Raw genomic sequence first — 24,925 nt, forward strand, 5'->3', positions numbered from 1 at the left:
ACAAGCTTTAGTCCGTACATCCTAGTATGTAATATTCCGAATTAATAGGCCTGCATAATAAATTAAAATTTCCAAAAAGTATTAACGATATTTATTATAACTTTATTGAAATAAATTTGAATGCAAGCCTTAATAAAGATAAGAATTTTAAACATTATTAATGAATTTATTAGAAAGCTGTAATAGAATGTGAATTTTGTAATGATTTACTTTTTTTATCACGCAATATTTAACATCGGGTTAGAAATTCTGAATTAACTGAACACCGGTCGTAGCCAAAATAGGCACATTTTCACAGGTTTGTAAACCTTCGATAACGTTGCACCCGATTGCACATGTGAAAGTCGTGGTCGACTTATTCATTTCGTGGTGTAAATACAGGTAGTGAATTGACCTGTTTATTTCAATATCTTACAGTTTGATATTAGTCGACTTTAAAAATGATAATTTCATCTGTACGTCCACACGGATACAACAGCGCCACTCCGACGTTTCTGGATCTTTCGGGATTAAAATAACGATGTTTTTAAAATTTAAAATTGAGATCATAGCTAGCTATATTTTTGTTCTATTTTATCAAAACATGACATAAAATGATGAAGTTAGCATACCTCCTTCCTTCATAATCCATGATAAAGTTTACTTCACACGCATACAATTAACTTGCATTTTCTGTGTTTTTACCTTTATTTGGTTTTATAAATTTATTTACACAAAAAATATTACAAACATGCATTTAAATGCTTGTAGTATTGTTTCATTTTGAAGCGTCTTGTTCTAAATCCCGAAACATCTCGTTCCCGACACATCTTTTGCAAGTTTTGGTTCAATTAATTGCCCATAAATAAAAAAAAAATATGATTGAGTTACTAAATAAACCTACTTTAGGTAGGTAAAGAAAGCTAAGTAGGTTTTGCAAGTTTGTAGCTAAATCTAGTCACACCTATGGATGTGTTTGGAATGTTTTGTTTATCAATGCTAAGTATGTAATAAATTCAGAGGTGCTCGAATGAGTTCAGTTCTTGTGAAATTTTTCTTTCTATATATACTCTCTAACTTATTATTTCCCATTTCAGACAAACTACAGATCTATCACCTGCGATCCTTAAGCAGTTGAGTGACAATTACAACATTACAGTAACCCCAAAAAGAAAAGATGACACACAGAAGCACAGGAGAGCATCAAACACTTGCAAAGTAAGATTCACTAACCACTATTTCAGATTTATTTTAATAAACCTTATTTGTTTGTTTTCTGATCACTTGCATGCTTCTATTTGAGCATTTTTGTAACCTTTCAAACTATACTCTGGTGGCAGGGGATGGTTTTTTGTTTGGTTGAGAAAAAAGTTAAGCAAATAGCACTCAAATATGTGATCTTATTTTTCAGTAGATTTTTAAGGTAGTCTTACAATCGGCACTAAATGGCTCAATGAATCAAAAAAAGCATAACTTTAAATGATATATCTAGCGATACATATACATAAGAAATTATCTATGTTTAGTACGTGCTAGTTTTTTTTTATCACCTCTCAGACAGGTGTACCCCCTTGCCAAAATAATTGTCAATGATGTTTGCCAGACATTCAATTTTCCTTATAATAATTACCAAATTTGAAGAAATTAAAAAAGTACATACAATAAAAAAGTAAAAACATTTATTTAAACCATATTTCATCAATATTTTTGCCCAAATTGTTGTAAATAGGTATGCATTATAGGCCTGTTGTATCAACATAGAATACAAAAACACAATGTATCTTGTTTTGTCATTTTTTTTCTATTTTCATGAAATTCTGAGTAAAACTTTTCAAATTTTGGTCTGATTTCATTGAGTTATGCGTTACTAGTTATCACAATTTGCTGAAATTTATATTCTTATCATGAACAATGATAAATTTCAGTAAATTGTGATAATTTTAAGTATAAATAAAAAATATGCAAGAAATTCATCAAATAACTAGTCTAGGGTAGAAATAATTAGGAATTCTATTAAGGAGAGTATGTATTTCAGTGATTTGCAGTGCTTTTGTTTGTTTTTGTATTTGCATGCCATAAAATTGACATATAAGAATTAAAAAAAAATGACTAAAATTGATTTTTATAAAATAATTTTTCACACTGCTTACTATGTTTTATGATTAAACAAGTATGTAAGCTAAGTATGAATCAATTACAACTGTGTAATTAAAATTTTTGTTCTTTGAATTACAGCTAGCAGTGAGAGAGGTTTACAAAGCTTTGGCAAGAACAGACCAATCCTTTGGTTTTGAGTTAGGCCGAGATAAGAGGTATACTATGCATTTATACCTGCTTTATCATTAATAACAATACATGTACCAATCATATATTGCCTTATTGAGATATTTCTTTATAAAATATTTAGTTTCAATGAGTAGATCTGATATCACAAAGATGAATCAAAGACCATATAATCAATGTCATGATGGTTTTATTCACATTTCAATTATATTAGAATTTTTTTTCACCCTTAATTAAAGCCTTGGCATTGCAGCTCATGTTATTATATTAAGTCATCATCATTTGAACAATCTGAAAAAATTCAATTCTTTTTTATGTTGTTATTAATAATGATTTTTTTTTATTACATTATAGAATTCAGTGCTCTTTATATTTATATTTCTCTGTTTTAGTTACAAAGATGAAATCAACAGGAGGATGACGGACAGACTTGTTAATGCAGTCATTGCAAGTGAAGGGGGGATGGAGAAGTCTTCTTGGCCACTTAGAGAAATAGAAGGTACAGGGTTAATGTAAAATGTGCCTTTTTGATAAAACTTCCCATTGTATTGATTCATAGTCCCTTCTCCAAAGGACGGGGGGTATACTGTTTAACCCTTGCAAGTCTGTCTAGTGTCTAAACAAATGTTCTTTAATATTTTCTCAGCAACTATTCATCGCAGCTGCTTAAAATTATGAGAATCTAATTTGAATTTAATATTTCTTCAAATCATGATCCCTGGAGGTGGGGTTAGGCAACAATGGGGCTTTTTAATTTTTTCATAGGAATTTTTAGGCCAAAAATAGAAATGCGTGCATTTTCTATTTTATCAAATTAAATAATAGGGTAGGTAGGTTGGCTTTTTTTTGAATGAGCGTTTTAGTATTTTCCTTACCTAGTATATCATTTTGTTATACATTAAGAAAATGCATTTTATAGGGGGAGAAATTGTGGGTAGTGAAAACTGTTACAGAATAAAAGCTTTCTTTATTCTAAGATTTATTTTTGGAATACGTTCGAAAACATTTTTAACATGTAAATAGAACAATATGAATATGACAGCCACTGTAGATTAATAAAGTATAATACTCTTCACCACAAATATATTAAATAGTAGTTATTAGTTCTAAAATTTCATTTTCAATTGAACTGCAGCATTTTAATTATATTTATAATGTGAAAGTTTGTTAGGCCAATTCACAGACTTACAATGTCTGCAGTCTCCATACCCTGAAAAAAACTGTGCTTCTGCTTTTTTCATGTACATACACTGTCTTTATATGAGTTTTTAAAACATAACTACCCTGAGAAACTATCTATTGCCTTGATAATTTAGCTAAACTACCCCAGGATAACTTTCATCCATGCTGTGAATCTGCACTTAGAAATCTTTAAAACGCTTTGACAAGTGGTGTTTTCTATTGAATTGTTACAGGCATTTTTTTAAACTCTGATTTGTAAGGACTCTATTGTTAAAACCAATTATGGTTGGTAATCTGGATTTGGAATAAAAAGTGTTTGGGTCCGTGCATAAAAAAAAGGGTAGATTGGGAAACCGGAAACACACATATTTTTTTGGCCTTAAAGAAAAATCTTTTAAAATTTCTTCTCAGAAGAAACAGAATGGCCAGAAAATCTGAAACTTGTATGGAAGCATCCTCAGAAACGGTAGATTCAATGAATTAGGATGGAGGTCATCAAAAAATAAGCATTTAATGCTTATATTTATATTCATATTGTTTTTTTTTTGCATGAAGTACTTGTGTATTGTCGCACTTAAGCTATTATATGCGCTCTTAGTTGGGGATATAAAACATACATGGAACAGTCATATTTAGTAAAATGTTGTTAAGTTCATTTCAGTGATGTACCATTTAATGCCAGAAACTTTGTCAAGAAGTACCTCTTTATTAAGAAATAGATATAGTTTAAATTATATTTCATACGCACTAGTTAAATTAGGTATGTAAGTTTGAATGTTGTATTTAATGTTACATATATATGTTATATTAAATTATATTTAAAATAATAACATATATAAAATATATAATATGAAGTTTGACTTTATATTTGTGCTCATGCACTGTGAAAAGGCTTAGTGTGTTTACTTATCTATGCAAGCACTGCGCGCAAAAAACAGCAACTCAAAATCATGGAAGATGCAAAGTGAATTGTCCTGTCAATTTGCAGTAATAACTCTTTAAAACTCATGATCCAATGCTACAGTTTCCGGCATTATATGTTCAGTCATGGGAGCGAACTAATAAATGTTCATATTGTGGTAACCTGAACCTGGTTCCATGTAAGTATCCCTGACTAGGAGCATTAGTAATGCTTTTAAAGCAACAATAGAAAAATACATTTACATGTGGTATAAATGGTCTGCACAGCCTTGGTAGGTTATAGAACAGATGACATGAAAAAAATAGCCATTTAATGCCTTAATATGCTTTATATAAAATCTTGTATATCTTGTGTATTTTCATTTACTGAGTATAAACTTTCAATTAACTTTTTATGATTCATTGTAGGGGCGTGCAAGACGTATTATATATCTTTGAGGGACACAGAGAGGCGAAAGCTGTCTGGCAAGGAGAAAGAGCACACACAGAGAAGCAGACGCCAAAGCAGAAGACGGGAAGTAAGTAAATCTTTTTAAATGATGTAACAGTTAATAGCATAGAACTAAGTTTAGAAGAAGGGTAAGTTCTGAACCTCAAGTCTAATTAAGACATGAGTTATTATTCAGGGAAATGTAATTTCCGATGACCAAATTATGTGGAAAAATTGGGCATTAATTAGACTTATATGCTTATAATTTTAAACAGAGTTAATATGACATGTATTTATCTACTTTTAACCAATCTGGATAAATAATATCTCTTTTATCCCTATCCCAAGCCTTTGGGTGTATAAATAAAAGGGAGTATGTTAACTTGGTTGTACATTTCACTTATTCGTAGCAGAAATAAAAAAAACATGCTTTAAAGTTAAAAATTTGGCTTTATTTAATGGCAATCATTATAACATACAAGATATCTATATTGTGCGATTTTATATATGCTTCCCCCTGCTTTTTTTTTACTTTAAGGGGCATGGTCACAATTTTGGTCAAAAATTATTTTTTTCAATTTAAGTGTTCACAATGCTTCAGTAAGGCATTTTAAAAAGGCAACCAACATTTGCCCCTTGAAGTTTCACATTAGTGAAATGGAGTCATACATAAACATATTTTGTTGAATGGTGATATTTCAAAAAGTATTTAACCAATAGACCTGAAAATTAATAGGGTTTGTCCTTTAATATACCAAATAATTGTACAAAGTTTGATAAATATTTGTGCACTCGTATAGGTTGCGCAAGGGGATAAAAAGTATTCAAATTCTAACACTAGCTGCCTCCTTAGTCTTTTTTTAAAAAAAGAAGGTCATTATTCTTGACTTTTTTGTCACTAATGAATATTGCTTATAGTATTACAATTATTATATTACTTTCATCATTATTGTTCATCAGTTATCGCAGTCTCTTTTAAATTTAAAAAATTGTAATTCAATCAAACCCAAACCTGCCTTGACATCTAGAGTCAATTTTAATAAGGCGCAAATTTAGTTAACTGAGTGACGCAGTAACCTTGAATGAATAGTTTAAATCTTTCTACATCTGTAATTCTTAAAAAGTTTCTTATTGCAAAATAATCAAAGATAATGACATGGAATGACATAGTGGCATCTTGTTACTGTTTCCAATAATTCAGTGTTACATCAAAAATATACTTAAAATGATTACCAAATAAATGTTTATATATTATATTTTAACATTTCAATATCATTTTTAGAGAGCAGCCAGGTTGAAGAAAACATTAAAGAGTGTAGGAGAGGACAAGTTAGGAGATTTTGACAAAGAGAGAGTGATAAAAGTTTTCACAGGAGACTACATGTCGTCTGAGGAGAGTGAGGAGGATGAGGCCGGGGAGTTCTCCCATTTCAGTGTACGACGCCTGCCATGGCAGAAAGAGGCCTTCCAAACTCTGAAAGACAGGCTGGAGGAGATCCATAAGGAAAGCCTCACCCCCCAGCATAAGCGACAGCTGAAAAAAAGAAAGCTCTCAACAACATCGTCAAGTAGGAAGGCCCCTGAGGGATGCCCAAAGTTTGTGAGGAGAGATGAGGATGCAGAGTAATACAGAAAATTAGTAATTATAAGAAATGGGGGGGGGGGGGAGAGACTAAAGGTTTTTTTCCAGCAGTTTTGAAATTAATTTGATTATTTATTTTATTTTCATCAATTTTGTTCATGCGTGGATCCAGGAAATTTATCAAGTGAGTTTTGAGGTCAATTTGAAGGCATATTTTCTAAAAAAAAAATTTTATTTTAATTTTCAATTTTTCTATTTGCCAATGTAAAGAGATGGTCAAAACACTGGATCCACGCATAATGTGTTTTATATATATATATATATATATATATATATATATATATATATATATATATATATATATATATATATATATTTGTTATTATGATGTATAAAAATATAAAAATATATGTTTAATTATAGATATGCTATTTATTATTTATTAAGCATGATATAAGGCATGACAAAGATATTTGTATTTATTTTTTTTGATATATTAGTGCCTTTTATTTAATAGTAGCTGATTTATTTTCTTAATAACCGTCATAATAGTAGCTTATGTTTTGTTTTTTTCATATTAAGAACAATGGTAGCTTGTAGCAGAGACATAAATAACAGAGATTGCCAGCTGATCGAAATCTCGCGAAATCCTGCGGTCCCTATTGTAAAGTGTTCCTAGTTTAAAGCAGTATATCTTTCAAATAAACAATAATATTGAAATATAAACAGCTAAAACCTATTGCCAACACATTCAAAATATCATAGTTTATGTCTTATAAATAATATTATAAGAGGAGTTTTAGGAGGCAGTTGACTACCCGTCATCCGAGATTTCGCCGATCTTTCATAGCTGGCCAATATTCTTTCTATATATCACGGTTATCTTATTTTTCAATTTTTTGTTTCAAAAATGTCTAAATCTATGCACACTTTTCATTAAAACAATATAGTTTTGGTTTAAGATCATTTCAGTTTAGTTCTCAAAGTAAGGTTGGTCCCATATCATTTTTCATCAACAAAACATGCTAATGGCGGAGTTGCCAATCTCTGTTATTTATGTCTCTGCTTGTAGTAATGACACATTTTATCAATATGTTATGTTTTATCCTTTTAGAAATTCTACAAATTTTGTTTGATATTTATTTATTTTAAAGTGTTATATATATATATATATATATATTTATATATATATATATGTATATATACACACACACACATTATGAGATAAACAGTATTATGAAATTTGTTGTTGAAATATTAAAAAGAACAAGTAAATAAACATCTGTTTTTGCAATATGTTGTTTTATCTAGTTCTTGTAATAAAGTCATGGAGCATAGTTTAAAAAGTATACTATCGGTAAATATAAAATGCACTGATGTCTTACTTAAGGGTTTGAAAATATAAAATATCGATCAAACAAGTCTATAAATGGCATTTGGACTTATAATTGTATGAAAATTAGGTAGTCAAGAGAAGTTTAAATAAATTTAGACTTAAAATCACACAAGACTAAAGTGATACTGAAACTTGCTGTAATGGTCATTTGATTATGATAAAATGAACAAACATAGTCACTGAGGTATGACTTAAGATTGTAGGGTTATCCTGTAATTAGTTGTTAATTTAAAAAGTATGTGAATGATCATAGAAAATGACATTGAATGGTAACTGAAATATAGCTAAAATATGACTAAATGGTAGCTGAAATTAGACTGAATGAATTTTAATTAAAATACCACTGAAAAGTAGTTGAAATTAGGCTAAATGGTAGCTGATGTGTCACTGAATTAGTACTGAAATACGACTGAAAAGTAGCTGAAATGTCACCGAATGGCTACTGAATGGTAGCTGGAATGTCACTGAATGGTAGCTGAAATATCACTGAATGGCTACTGAAATGTTACTGATTGGTAGCTGAAATGTCACTGAATGGTAACTGAAATATCACTGAATGGTAACTGAAATACGACTGAATGGCTACTGAAATGTCACTGAATGGTAGCTGAAATGTTACTGATGGTAGCTGAAATGTTACTGAATGGTAGCTGAAATGTCACTGAATGGTAACTGAAATACGACTGAATGGCTACTGAAATATCACTGAATGGCTACTTAAATGTCACTGAATGGTAACTGAAATATATCTGCCATTCAGTTGAATGAAAGACCACTGAAATGTGATGGAATGGTAATGGAAAGGGTCTTTATCAGTGACCATTCCATTACCATTCAGCCAACATTCAGTCACCTTTCAGTCCACTGAATGGTAAGATTTCATCCTGTGAAGATCGATATCCAAACTATTAAGAAGAGCTTGTCAATTTGGTCAAAGATGATGTCCGTATCGGAAAATACATGGTGGGAAAAGTTCATTTTAATGTTGGGTCATCGTCAAACAAATACAAATGGTTATTCAAGGAGAGGGGCAATGTGGTATCTACCCAAGATTCCCAAATATAATATGGCATATCTTGGCTTGTCAAAGATATGCAAATTTATCCAAGGACCTATAAATAGTGTTTATGTTTTTCCGGTTGAATATACTCGCTTTAAAATTAGGCCTCTTTTTGCATCATTTCTGGATTCTTCTTGAAACTGGTAAGACATGTTTTAATCAACGGGGTAAATGCCAAGGCCGAAGAGACAACTTAAACGGGCGGCTGCCCGTGATACTCAAGACCCAGGACAAGCACGCAGGCCAGGCCGGCGCAGGGCTAAACGCCAACAGACCAACAATAACGAACAAGATGTCCAGGCTCAACTGGCACCCCCTCAGCCCCACAGCATCAGGCGGCACTGTTACAACAGGCAGCCCCACCACAGCAAGCCCAGGATCAGGCGAGTAATGTGATTTTTAATCCCCCTGTTTCAACATTAAAACAAACCACCACTCTTATGCCCGGCCTCATTTCGCCTGTCAGAACTAGTCTCACATCTACATGCACAGATACAGGGATAACTTCCATTATCACCTCAACCCATCAGCCTACTCCTGAACCAATCAACTCTATTACAGTTCCCATTGGGTATCATGTAAACCAACCAATTAAGCAAAAAATCATCAAGGGCGAATTTGTCAATCTGGGAACATTATTGGTAAGGGACCCAACTAATGCCCATGCAACATCTACTCTCACAATTGATGCGCAGGGTAACATCATATCACAAGCAAAACTCACAACCAGAATAACATCTATCGAAAAATGGACAGATGCATTTATCATTTATTTTAGCATTTACACTGCAGTGCACCCACTTAGATCGCAACAGCTTATTAAATATATGCATGACGTTCGCTTAGGGGCACAGCATTCTAATGGGTGGGTATCGTACGATGAACAATTTAGGCTAAGGATTGCACACAACCCGTCACAGAACTGGGGAATCATAGATAATGAGCTTTGGTTATTATACATGACTGCCAATTCAAATAAATCTTCTAGTACCCAACACCACAAGTGCTTCGATTACAATCTCAAAGCAAACTGTTACAAGCCCCATTGTCCGTACATACACCGTTGCCTTAAATACAATGGCACCCATCCATCTATGTTGTGCAACAGTGCTAACCCACCCCCGAGTCATGCAAATAACTCCTTTCGGGCATCCACTCCAGTCCGCAACAACTCTTATGCCACATTCAGGTATCAGACACCAGCACACCAAACACGCACCAACCAACATTGTGCGGGAAACCCTCGTCAACCCCAGAGACATTTGGGTCCTAGGGTATTCTCCCATAATCATTAGCGCAATTAGCAATTATTTGAGTCAATACCCAGATAGGGTCTCGGTAAGGTATTTAGAGGATGGTCTAAAACATGGCTTTGAATTGCAATACTCTGGACCACGCATTTCAGTTTTCTAAAAAAAACTTGAGTTCAGCTTCCGACAGTGAGGAGGTTCTCTTGGAAAAAATATATAGTGATGTTACGGCAGGTCGAATGTCTGGCCCATACTTACTCCCACCCATGCCTAATTTACACGTATCTCCCATAGGTGTTGTACCCAAAGCTGACGGAGGATGGCGTATGATAACACACTTGTCCTACCCACCCTCTTTCAGTATTAATGAACACATAGACCCACAGTTCACTACAGTTACCTATACATCATTTGACACAGTGGTCCAAACCATAAGCACACTAGGTCCTATGGCTCTATTAGCTAAGGTGGACATTAAAAATGCTTTTCGTCTTCTGCCAATTTACCCAGGGGACTTTGAACTTCTAGGAATTTACATTAATGGGGCTTATTACATCGACAAATGCCTCCCCTTTGGGTGTTCAATATCATGCAAAATATTTGAAACTTTTTCCACTTTCTTAGAATGGGCTGTCAAATTTAAAACACAACTCGATACAGTTCACCACTACTTGAATGACTTTATCTTTATTGGCAAGTCCAATTCAGATAATTGTTCAGCTCTCATGCACACTTTTCAGGACATTTGTTCAGAAATAGGGGTCCCCCTGAACCAAGACAAAACTAATGAGCCAACCACTAAGCTTACATTTCTTGGTTTAGAAATCGACACTGTGAATATGCTGGTCCAAATTCCTGTTAGTAAGGTTCAAGAACTCAAACTTTTGTTGCAGCAGTGGGTCACACAGAAAAAAAATCTTCTTTCCCAGTTAGAATCTTTAGTGGGCAAGCTCAATTTCGTTAGTAAAGCCATCCCAGGTAGCCGTGCATTTAATAGGAGATTTTACAATGTTATGTCCGGGGTGCCCTCTCCCTATCATCACATCAGAATTACGAACCCTATCCGTGAATACATGTTCACATGGCTACAATTTTTAGACAACTTTAACGGCGTTGTATACTTCCCAGACACTGAATGGGTTACACTAGATACTTTGCATCTTTACACGGATAGTGCAGGTTCTGGCCACCTTGGTTGCGGCAGTTTCTTTCAGGGTCCGTGGGTTCATTTTACCTGGCCATCTTCATGGATAAACAAGCCAATTTTGCGGGACATAACTTTTCTCGAATTAGTACCTATTTTATTAGCTTTCATGATATGGGGATTGCGTTTGCAAAACACAAAAGTCATCCTCCATGTAGATAATATTTCCCTTGTACATATTCTCAACAAACAGTCAGCCAAGTCCCCAAGAGTAATGGTACTTGTCAGATCGTTAGTCTTAATGTCAATAGGCGCACATACTTGCTGCACAAGAACTTTGACAATTTTAATGTGTTTTGAACTTTGAAACTTGTGCATTTGCGTTTACCCATTCGCACAAACCTTGTGTATAACTTTGTCATTTGTATGTCTGTGCATTTGTACTTACCCACTGTACCGAATATTATATTTTGTGACGTTTGTGCATTTGCGCTCACCCACTGCGCAATGAGCCTATTGATGGGCCGTCACGTATTGTTGTATTGTTTGAATTGTTGTGAGGCAGCCCATTGGTAGCCTAAAGTCACTCACTGCGGCCAGTAACGCCAAACCATAATAAAGTATTTAGTCCTAATTAATCTCTCTTAGTTTATTCATCAGGTATCTTGGATAATCCACACGGAAAACAACCATCCTGCTGTCCATGAAGATTTACAGAGACTGCTTACAAATGAAGATGAAAATCCAGAGGTAACTTTCTTCTTATAAATTGATAATATTTTGCATGACAAATTGCTATTGATCATTCGATTACATTTTAACAAGTTTCAAATCATTCAAATACTCTATGCATTTAAGGAGGCCGACTTTAGTTTGCATTGCGCATGTTTTTGCGCATTCTAATATAATACAGTTGTTTAATACTTCTTATGATTTTTTTTTTCGATATCATTTATAAAATTGAACACAATAAACAAAATACAGATAAAAATATATAGATTTTTAAAGGAAATTTTTATTTTTAACACGATTTTTACGTTGTGTGGTAGGGGAGCATTGCCATTGCGCTTTTATGACGTTATGATAAAATGAAGCTTTGTAGGAATACGTTATAAGAAATAACATAAAAGAAAAAGTAAAAATTGTACGCTGTTGAAATTTTATATACAGAATGATGCTATCCTCGAGGATATTTTCCACATTTTTGGAATGAATCCATTGTACCATTCATCATTCGTGATGATCCAAATATATAGCAAAATTTGGTGCATTTTAATATTTTGAGATGGCCCCACTAAAAACCAGACGGTAGAATTTTGTGTTTTTTACATATAAGGTAGGAAATGATATTACTTATCATATATAACAATTAGAGAAAAAAAGCTATTGTAGTATTTTTTAAAACTGCTTTGATGTGCGGAAAATGACAGTTTCCTATATATTCCTATAGTAAATGTACCTCTATTTTGAGATGGTCCCTAAAAAGAACCAGACGGTCGATTTTCATGAACCTTCGCATATAAACTAGAGTTGGTTTAAATTACATATGGTTAAAAAATAAAGAGTTATGCTATTGTAGTTTTTCCGCTAAAAAAAACCCCAAATCGGCCTCCTTAAATATAGGGTTATTCAAAGGTTCCCTGCAAAGTGTTTTGCCTACACGAATAAATACCTTTTCGTCCAAACTAATATTTATTGTCATTTTCTTATTTAGGGTACCTGCATTTTTATATTTTTTATCCTTAAAAATGAACAAATGTCCAATGTGAACTTGTATTGTTAAAAAATTGAGGTTAGAATAGTTTAGAGTACTGGTGTTTTTAGAAAGATTTTGAAAACAGGAGTTTTCCTACACACAATTGTGCATTATAATAGTGTGACAGTTGTAGTAATGTACATGTTAAAATGATAAAGTCACAATTTAAAAGTTGTAGGTTCCATGTGTAAGATTAATGTACTTTATAGATTCGTAAATCTGACAATTAATAATGTCGCAGGAATCATGGTCTTTATGATTTATTTTAGAAAAACATTTATGATTTTCTGAAGAACAGCATTTTTAAGCCAATAAAAAACATACTCTTTAAATCATATATATGTTGAAATAGAAGCACTGCGTGTTAATCAAAATTCGTAGTTTGCAATCTTTGAAAATAACTCAAACTTAAAAGAAAATGTTCCTTAAATTCTGCATTTGAAGAGATTTGTGAAAAAGGGTAGAGTAATATTTCTCAAAACGCTTAGTATTATGATTTAGTTTTACAACTTTTCTATTAAAATTTGGAAGGAAAGAGACACGTTCCTCAAATGAATGCTTGTTAATATTTTGATTCAGTGCCATCTTCTTGCAAGAGATAACTCTTGACAGTTCACACCAAACAGAGACTCAAATTCCATAAATTAGTTTGTTAAATATATTGATAATTAAAATGACGAGATTGTGCAGGCTTACTTTTATTAATGAAAACCAAGTCAATTTTGTTATTTTTACCCCTCTAAAACGACAAAATTAATGTTGGAAATGAAGAGCAAACATATCTAAAAGATCGAGAGAAAAAAAAAACGTTGATCATGCCCAATTTGCAACCAAATGCAGTCAGCACTACGCAGACACAAACAGAAGTGTCACAACGAAGAAGATGAGGTTATAACTGCATTAAATTTGGCACCGGAAAAGCGACAACCTTTTAATAATAATGAAAAGAAAACACATATATCAGAAAAATGCTAAAGCACCGAGTTATCATTCTGAAAATCTGATGAAAGAAAGGAAGAAAAATATCATACATCACCATAAAAGAATATGTAAACGTGCAGATGAAACAATACCACTTTCATAGACTATATAAGTTTTATTTGGTCTGATGACAGTTTTAAAACAGATTTGTGTCGATTTTGTTATGCATTTGGGATGATTTCGAGAACTAGAGGCACAGCTGTGGATGGTAGCTGACGCTCTTATTTGCCAACACCAAGAAATTGAACAGGAGCTGCAGAACAGAATTCCAGTATTTAAACTCACATCTGGTTGTTAAGAGAAAGAGGATGAATGTGTCAGCCATGGACTTGTTATAAAATTTAAGTTCACATTGCGGTTATTTAATCTGCAAAAATCCAGATGTTTTAAATAACACCACTATCGATATGTTTGTTTCAATAAATATCACATACCCAGCAATAGTCCAGAATTGGAAAATGTGCAAAATGTTTCTAGTTTCAGGAAAACGATAATCAAAAATGTACTACCAGGGAAACAATACAAACTGCTGAATGCAACGAGCAACTCCACGTTCGGCGTCGAGCTTCAGGCGGACTCTGTTGTACGCATTTTTCTTTTACGAGGTTACATACACATACTTTTAGATACACACGCACACACACTGGGAAAAGATGTATATCAATGTAAACAAGAATCGTATTGACGCAAGCGTCAAATGGGCCGCAGAAAATATAATTGTTGTATGAATCATTGGTTATTTTCATAAAAACACACGACAAAGAAGAAAATATGTGTTGGTTGTACTAGTTTTTATGGTAAATTTTAATATACTTTCCGACACTTGTTTTGAAGTTTAACATTATACTTTTATCATAAAGAATCGAGTTCGTTTGTTACAGTAAGCATTTCTAACGGTATTGTATGATCATTGCCATTGTATGAAGTAATTAAGAACACACTGATTTGTACATTACTCGAATACAAAGTTTACAAAGTTCAACTCATCATTTTTCTCTTGGAGATTATGTATTTCAAACCATGTTGGGTTTTTTTTGTTGCATTGTATTGAATGAAAACTTAATGGATTAGTTTATATGATTTCAAGGGACCATATGAAAAAATAGAAATGAACTAGAGCAGAGCTCGTGGCAAAGCCACGAGTAGGTCTTCCGTTGTTGCTGCGGGTTGAAAATATATGTGATTTGGTGTCAAACGATTATAATGACTAAACTTTCAGTTCTGCTTTTGTTATAAAAACGTGTTGCGATTGAAAGCCTGTATATAAAACGTGTTTTAAAAAAGAAAGGAAGAAAATGTTTTGGGAAAATATTTGTCGAACCCAGTTTGTGTAATCGTTTCAAAAATTCTTTAAAAAATGAGATGTTTAATGGCGAGTTAAATTTTCAAAGGGTAGCAAGCATTGTTATAAACAGTATGTACTCATGATTCATATCAGGAATTGTATTTTTTTTTAAACCATACCCGCGTACAAAACACGTAACCTTTACTCTGGGATAACTTCTTTTTTTAAATCTTTCTAAATTTTTTAAGACTATGTGCAAGTTAAGAATTGTTACGTGCTGACAAAATTTAGTAATTAGTCAAAGTTGATGGCTTCTCTGAATTTTTCTACAGAGAAATGTGTGTCTTCTGATATTATTTAACGATACGAGTAGCCTTGGACATTCAAAATAATATATAATCAGCTAAAAAAAAGATCAGCGGGAGAATTTATGCAAAAGCGAGCATCTAAATTTTACTCCAGATGGTGATGTTTCATAAAGACACCGCTATGCAAACGTGAATTAAATAACCTTATTTAGAGAAATGAATATTACTTCTCTCGACAATGTAATAATATGCAAAATAATTATTTTTATGTAAGTGGGTTGACTAATTAAATTGAAAAAAAAACTTCAATTGCGCTTGCGTAAATTGGAATTCTGAGAAGGAATTAGACAGTCCGTGTTAGAGAAATTCAAAGAAGTTATGAAACTGGTCAGTTTCTAGATCAAACTGCGCATTGATGTATTAAAAGACTATCATGGGTATCGTCTGTACCCACGGTCCGGAATCCCTATGTGCAGTCATACATTGTATGTACATCGATACACCTTTACCTCCCCACCTACAGCCATACAAATCAGGGTGCAACTTTCATATACACATGCATAGTATTATAGTTCTGGAAACTATTTACCTTGTATTTTAATATATTGGGTATTCATTGTTCAGCTAAAATTAGTATTCCACTTGCTGTAGCCAACCTTGTAAGTAAATTAAGTTGCATTACAACCTCATAATACACAACTTTTTTTTTTATCAATTTTCATACAATTAGCAATAAATAAAATCCCCAATAACGCACATCTATCTCACTTAAGTGTAACTTTGAGAAGCGCATATATTTTTGGGAGGCAGATATGTCGCTATATTATAGTCTGCAAGTCAAGTGAATTATCATGGTCTTTCAAAGAAATAAGAACTATGTCGACACTTGCAGTACTTTGATGATTTCTATGGCGGTCGACTGCATTGCATAATGTAGTGACCTGTCGTATTTCCCAAGAACAAAATTTCCTTTGAACTTTTAATTATAATACATTATGAATTATTCTGTTCATAACTATAGAAGTTTAGCGTGTTTAACAGGTTAATTTATTAGCCACATTCTCAGGTTACGATTTCTCATCTTCAATGTGTAGATGATTGACTTCGAATAATAGTCTTATTGTTTATAAAAGCACCCTTCCAACTGTTACTCAATTACATATGTTCTGAGAAGCGACACACGATTTTCGGTCGCACGTGGCGATTGATTTAACACAAACTGACGAATAAACAAACGGGTGGGAAAATGAAAAACGTTGAGAAGAAAATGTTACACATAAGAAGTCACCAAAAATGATTTTCGACAGATCTGGATATCTTTTCGCCAATTTAAAAAAATTCCAGCGCGAGCACTTGTCAAGGGACGGGAGGAGGGGGGGGGACGCAGCAATGAGTTCGCTTCCACACTGAAACGAACAGCCATGTAGAAAAACTACAGAGTGATTAATATGTGACCGATAGAACCTACTCTTAAGTTGTTTAAAACTCGTGTGAATATTCTTTAAAATACTTTTCAAATGCCTCAATTCAGGACATTCTTTTATCGTGCTAACACCTACCGAAAACATGTAACATGGAACTTTGATTATAATTTGATTTGATTTTTAAACTACCTTGTACGCTATCGTATAATTAAATCAATGCTCAATCAACTGTACAAGTAAAATAAATTTGTCTTTTCATCTTAAACCTATATAATAGTTGAAAACATAATAAAATATAGTTTTGTCCGTGCAAAATATGAAACATGAACGCGTGATAAAGTACATGTAGAAGAACACGAGCCGACCGCGGATCACTTGTCCACTCGCGCTGGATCTCCTCGGCCATGTGCGAGGGATGATCATCATTTAATATTTGTGGGGGGGGGGTGTTAAAATTGTTTTAGATATACAAACCAACCATTAATTTATGTCTGACGATGTTTCCGATTTAGAGTAATATCGTTCATTAATACCGGTTTTCACTTACAATCAAATTTTTAATAAAATAAATACAAGATGGACAAACTTTTATAACATACATTTAAAACAGTTCTTGTATTTACGGCTATATAAACTAAAACACGTTCATATTCATCTAAGTGTGCGTCGCGGTGTGCGAAACTTGTGTATTAGATCACCGCTTACCGCTAGGAAGTGCAGCCGTGGCTGATATCCTCAGCCGTGGACGTCTCCTCGGTCGTGGACGAAGGATAGATTACCTAAAGGTTCAACGCACAGACACGCACAGCTCAGAACCCAGGAAGATTTGAAAAGTTTCCAGTATAATGACCATATTCTATCAAATAGAAGTTCTTTATTTTAAACTTGAAACCCACAATTGATCTATGTCTGATATTGCTTTAGATTAAGAATGACATTGCTTTTATTAATTAACTGAACGATTTCTTAATTGACACCTAATCGTTTAGTCCATAAACTTTTATGTGTAATCAAAACTAAAATAATTCTTGAGTTTGCGGCTAAATAAACTCATATTTGAGAGACGCAACCCTCGTGTATTAGATAACCGCTGACCGCTAGGTAACCCAGCCGCGACCATGGTGACCGGTTTTCTCGGCCGCGGGCGAGGGAGAGTTTCGTTAACTTGGCCAAATTGCCGCGAGTACTGGTCAATACGCTCACTTTTTACTCTCATATTATGCAATACCCGAACACAAAAACAGTTTTATGAGATCAATAAAGTCACAAACAACATTTTTTGCAGCTACGCCCATATCGAAAAATTTACCGTTTTAGAGTTATGAAGCAAATACTCTTAAGGGATCTAGAACCCTCATTTTAGGGACTAGCCCCTCTTTTATGGTATCAAATGAAAGCTCTTAATATTCTGCACAACTTTTGTTCTATATGTGACTAGAAAAAATTTACAACTAAAAAGTTATTGAGCAAAGATATAAGCAAAATTTAACATTTTTTGAAACATAAATTTCGATGTAATTTTTTAAGAAGTAAACGTGGGTTAATCAAACATGTAAAACTAAGAGGACAACGTTCAAGATGTCTACATTAAAGATTTGTAAATCAAAACTACTTGCTACGGATCAACTCGGATCCTTTGCAGGTACACGAGACCCATTAAAAAAATATTCAAAGGGGAATAACTCAAAACCGGAAGTAGCTATTTCAGAATATTTTGTGCTATAGTAAGCTATTGTCATGTCCAATGAACCCTGAAAAATTGAATAAAATCTAATGACAAACAAGCGAGATATTACAGTTTAAAGAAACGTCTAGAAGAAAAAGAAGAAGAAAAATAATAATGAAGAATTTCCAACAGAATCAGTACAAGGTCTTCCGTTGGAAACGGAAGACCTTAATTAGTTCAAATTTTCCAGTCAATTAAAATTTTTATTTCTATCATCTTTTTGTGTAGATAATTGTTGTGATGACATTTCATGATATTATCTACCAAATTTTACATGGAAATATAATAAATACACACACAGTCATTTTATTTGACAAGGCGCATAGAAATTTAAATATATCATTTATATAAAATTCCATGTCATTAAGGTCTTGAATATTTCAGGTCTTTAGTATGCCCCGTTTATCGATCCCGATACATTGTTTTGAAAAGAATGAAGAACTCCGAAATTTCCGAATAGATTATAGTCTCGATAAAAACGCGCCAAACACGACACTCTACTAAGTATGACCGTGCTTTTCATTTACGAGTAAAAAAAATTATGTCATATTTTTTAAAAGGCATGAAACATATTTCTACAAGTAAATTTACTTTTAATTCATAAAAATTAAGCATGATATTAATTCTATTAAAAAGGGCTATCCCGCCGAAACGCAGTAGCAATATTTAAATGTATATCAAATAACGGATTAATACGAATATTGAAGAGTTATGTGAATATATTTCGTAATTCATGGACGCTGTATTCGAGATGACTGATGAAGAAAAAAATCAGAAATAATAAAAGAAAATAATTTTTAAATCCTTAAACGTACACAAAGGCTGAGGCATCGCTCTTACTTCACAGTACGTGACTTTCACTTAGCTGGTTCTCAAAGGAAAAAAGTGCAGCTACCGATCTGCCATCTTTACCCTCAGGGGTAAAAAAAAAAAAAAAAAACAAGAGGCCAATGGGCCACATCGATCACAAGAGGAACAATAGGTATGATAAAATCAGCTTAATGGAGTCATAATACAAACTATCTTGACAATGTACTACATGTAGATCCTGTATAAATAAAATCCATTTTTAACTCCGGATATTCTTATGTTTATAATCATTAGTCCCTTTTCTAACAGGATAATTTTATACTCATATCATATGTTGAGTATTGAATAGGTATGATAAAATCAGCTTAATGGAGTCATAATACAAACTATCTGGACAATGTACTACATGTAGATCCTGTATAAATAAAATCCGTTTTTACCCCTGGATATTCTTTTGTTTATAATCATTAGTCCCTTTTTCTAACAGGATAATTTTATACTCATATCACATGTTGAGTATTGCAGTCCTCAAAAAGATCCTTAACAATTGTTTATATCATGGGAAATAAAGCTATATCAAACTCTGAACCTTCTTGTGAGGCCGAAGAATTGTCCTTGAGCCGAAGTCTTAACGATTTTAAAGATGCATCTGGCTGATTCGTTTCTGGAAAGATCTTCTCTATATATTCCTATGTAAAACTTTAACGCACCCCCCCCCCCATTGTGGCCCCAAGGGATCATGATTTTCACAACTTTAAATCTACACTACCTGAGGATACTTCCACACACGTTTCAGCTTTTCTGGCTGATTAGTTTATGAGAAGAAGATTTTCAATAATTTACTCTCACCCCCCACTGGTCCCACCCTACCCCCCCCCCCCCCCCCCCGGGTGTCATGATTTTCACAACTTTGAATCTACACTACCTGAGGATGCTTCCACACACGTTTCAGCTTTCCTATATATATATATTCCTATGTAAAACTTCGACCCCCCCCCCCATTGTTGCCCTACCCTACCCCCGGGGGTCATGCGCCACTGCATACAGATATTTGCAAATTTACTAGCTCATGTTTACATTTATATCCTTGCTTGTAAATCACATTAGTTTTTTTTAAATAATCCATGTAGTCATGGCTGCACACTAATCATACTGGACTCTGAAAAGTTCCAAGTTAATTTCAACACAAAGCTTCTTAATGCTGTGTTGAAAAACATTGAAACAGGGGGCAGCACCACTGTGGATCAGACAGAAATGGATGAGGAAATAGCAAAACTGTTTCCCATCCAAACCCAAGACGAAGTTTGGAAATGTGAAGATAAACTTAAAGAAGAGGACGTGGCCAATAAAATGGTAACTATACATATTTTTATGAATTTTAAAGGAAAATTTGCTAGTTTTTTCCATTTAATTTCTCGTACATGTATTTAGATCAACTTGTATATAAAGACTTTTACAACTTTATAAAGCTTAATGACTTTCATTTAACAATGGTCCCTTGCATCCATTAAGTTTGCCAATAACTGTAAATACTGACATTTTATACTATACTGATATTTACATTTTAACATTTATCTTTCAAAATAATATTTCAAGTACACAATAAAATTATTTACATATACATAGTATATAGCCAAGCATATTTATCTACATGTATATGAAATTTAAACCATCATCTACAATTAAGGAAACCTCCAACAGTTTAAATGATGTTGGACCAACATTGGCCCAATGTTAAATATTCTTGGCCAACATTGGCAGAATGTGACATTGGGCCTAAATATTGCCAACGTTGGCTCAGTATCACATAAATTGGGCCAATGTTGGCCCCATGTAGCATACATAATCCCAGTGTTGACTCAACGTTGGGAAAATGCCAGAAGATGATAAACACAACATTGGGCCCACGTAACCCCAATGTGTCTGGTCAACATTGGGATCTGTAGCTCCCGGTCTTGAAAATTCGCATGGAAAACATGGGAGCTACAGTGCCACGCATTGTAAAAATTGATTAATCTTCTGTAACTCCGGTCTGGAAAATGTGCATATAGAACCTGGGAGCTACAATCCAACGCATTATTGAAATTGATTAACCTTACCTATACGTAAATTATGTAAAAACAATTAGCACCATTAAATTATATAAGTAGTTAACTTCTGATATTATATCTGTACTTGTAGGTTAATCGGTCCAAAACTAGCGCACGTTTAATGCACAATAAATACACAAATTTTTCAATGGGTAGCATTGAAGCTCCAAGGTCATACCTCCCACTTTATACAGACCGAAGGCTACAGAACTGCAGCTAAGATTTTTCTGAATATAATAGTATGATATTCATTAATTATTATATTAATCTAATAACAGTATTGATATTGATTAGTTAAGATATAATGTATTTTGGTAAAACATTTAGTTCAATATTAAAAACCCAGGTAGAACACCTAGGTTTACCTGGCTTTAGTTAATTAAGGCCCTTAGGACATATGGTCCTTCTATGGTCAATTAAAAAGGTGTGTTTTCAAGGAGGGAATCCATTGGTCTTTAAGTTTGTGTAGTTTGGTTTTATTGGTCTGTGGATTTCCAGTTCTTTCAGTTTTAAGACATTCTTAATAGTAAAGCCAAAGAGACACGACTTGTATTAGACTTATCAACACCTTTGGTATTTGAGTTTACTTCATCTGATGTAGAACGTCTGTCTCTGCTGCGTCAGCTAATAGATACGCGCACACTCATATGGCGTGGGACTGCCCATTCCCATATGTATGTTATGAATTATGATTTTATCATAATGTGTCAAATCTAAAGACATCTCGTATATAGCTCATGTCTAAGTGTAAAGAATTTTTATGACCTGTATGGATACAATGAATTTTATACATATCACTTATTTTTGTTATCAATTCATTTCAGGGCATTTATTTATTTGTTATTTATTCATTTTATCTGTAATATCACAAAGATAATCCGATGTCCTGAACCTTACACAGTGTTTGATATATATGTAGAACTAGCACTGTTCCAATAAGATTGACAATACGTCAATTCTCGCGCTTGTGTGGATATCATACTGTGTTTAAATATCATTTGCCGAGTCCAGGCTTTTTACCCCCTCATTCAAAATAGCCTTGAATTTTCACACGAGGCCAAATCAAGCATGCATTTTACATGATGTTTTTATCTCAGTAAAACATACAATCCCTGTTGTCGGCGGGAAATCTATCAAATCAAAGGGGAAAAAAGGGATTTATTTTGCCTATACCATGTTTTGAAGTGAAACTTTGGAAATGTGTTGGTGTGAGACCTTTTATTCAAAACATAATGGAATGATATTATGTACGGGTTAACAAATCTGCGGAGCTTCGCCAAATGTTAAATCATACCTTGGAACATTGTTCCTGCTTATCAATATGCATACGACAGAAAATCATTTAGTTATTTGGAATTTGAAACACTATCCGTCTTTAATGAATGACGTAAAATTTGATGATTGTTCTTTATTACTGAAAAAAAAACAAGCGATCGAATTAGGATAGAATTAACAATCTGTATAATTATGTTTAACTACTTTTCGAAGTGTACGTAGGTCTCCTGGACAACCGCCATAGAGCTGGAGTTGAACAGACGCTTAGAAAATGTAATCATCCTCTATAGTGTTATCTTTGCTGAAACAAAGAAATGATAAATGACAGTGTGAATGACAGTGTGAAAATACAAAACAGAATGTATATAAAGAAGATGGGTGAATGAGGCGTGTAAACTGCCCATATGAGGATAGATATGACACTGTAAAATTAAAATATGAACAAATCTCATTATTTTCCTTCTTAATTATTAAAAACAATGTATAGAGTGGGTCTGGGCTCCATATTTTTGTCGTAGTCTATATGATGTTCAAAGGAAATCAAACCGATTTCAATCAACAAAAACGTGGAGAGTTTACCCACTATACTTGAAAAATGTCATTTTGTATCCCAACTTTTGAATGTTTTAGAAAAATACTACAAGTCCGTGAATTAGTGGTTGAAGTTGCATTTAGCATTTAACAGTGAAGTTTGTTCTGACTGAAATGGCTCAGTGGTTAAAGCACCATACAATAGGTAACATTATAGAGGTAGAGTTTGTAGGTTGTGGGTTCGATACCACCAAAATTTTAGATTTTTTTTTCTAATCGTTTGTTAAAATATTCAAAACTGAATATAGTAAGAAATAATAGTGAGCAGTAAAATCATCGTTTTATTAATTAGTTGTGAGTGAAACATTTTATTCAATTCGTAAGTATTTAAGATCGATCCGAGAATGTTGCCTCCAATTTCCAGTTTTCGTAATGGCGCCTGTTCTGGCGTTTTTCTGGCAACATCAATGTAAATTTATTTGAAAACCAATCAATAATAACAAGAAAAGTTTTCATTTAGAATTTTTTAAAATATTGTTCAAAAACATAAAATTTGAGACAATTCATTTCATATATTATAAAAATGCCACTGGACACAAATAATCTTTGAGCACACTGAAGGTATGTTATATTTTACAAATTGATTTAATTTAACATTTATTTTAGTCGTTTGACTTGCAAATTGTACATTGCAGAACAAAAAACACATTTGATTCTGGTGTCTTTCAGAATTCTTGCAGAACTCGATCTCTTTAATTTGTCACAAACCTTTTTGTTGACTTTAGACATCAGTTTCTTGAGGGATTCCAAGGGTCGAACTGATATTTACAACTGTTTAGTCGTTTTTGAGCGCTGTACCTTTATTAGTTACAAGTACGTAGTCGGGTTAATCTTTCTTTTTCTGTTTCATCACGTTTTTGCGATACCCTCCTAATGTATTTTATAGAAAATATAAATAAGGTTTGTTCGATTGGTGAAAAAATGTATTATTTAAAATGCTGCATTTTTTTTCAAAGTTACAAAAAAGATATTAATCAAAGGCCGGAACGGCCAGCCGTGGCCACAAAGGCGTCGAGCTGACATCTGTCAGTACAAGATATGCATTACCATAAAAGTAATAAAGTCTCTTTCCTATGCATCATATATGACACATTTTTTTAATTCTGTCCCACTTTCAACGGTGTAACACACCGTTATTGGCCTTGCTTTTATTTATGGCTTCTCTACATTCATACAATCCTGGACATTTTTTTTCCGACGACCCATCCAGAAAACGTTTATAGTAGAGCTGAATTTCTCGGATCTCTTCTCCCGTCCACTTAAGTCTTTCTACTGTGAATTGCCAAAGTAAAATAAATATTCTTCAAATGTCCAAATATAAAGTCTCCAACCTCAGGTTCAAAGTTAGTTTATTACAAATAAGAGGCCCAAGGGCCACATTGCTCACCTGAGTAACATTGCTAATAACTCTAATCATCAAGCACTAGCATTTACAGTCGAGTCTTGTCCAGT

The 24,925-nt window shown here is 33.3% G+C and overlaps 1 protein-coding gene and 1 long non-coding RNA gene across 2 annotated transcripts in view; one reads left to right on the plus strand and one right to left on the minus strand.

Moving 5' to 3' along the window:
- LOC136274014 (uncharacterized) overlaps window positions 1–24,925 on the minus strand; it is a 278,101-nt gene that overhangs the window by 223,454 nt on the left and 29,722 nt on the right. The window lies entirely within an intron of this gene.
- LOC105317071 (uncharacterized) lies at window positions 777–6,666 on the plus strand. The gene is made up of 5 exons (XM_066078240.1): window positions 777–1,197; window positions 2,215–2,291; window positions 2,655–2,761; window positions 4,774–4,883; window positions 6,078–6,666. Exons 3-5 carry the CDS (start codon window positions 2,680–2,682, stop codon window positions 6,420–6,422), a joined length of 537 nt encoding a protein of 178 aa, XP_065934312.1. The 5' UTR covers window positions 777–1,197; window positions 2,215–2,291; window positions 2,655–2,679; the 3' UTR covers window positions 6,423–6,666.

The sequence above is a fragment of the Magallana gigas genome, chromosome 1 (assembly GCF_963853765.1).
Source record: "Magallana gigas chromosome 1, xbMagGiga1.1, whole genome shotgun sequence".
Taxonomy (NCBI): Eukaryota; Metazoa; Mollusca; class Bivalvia; order Ostreida; family Ostreidae; genus Magallana; species Magallana gigas.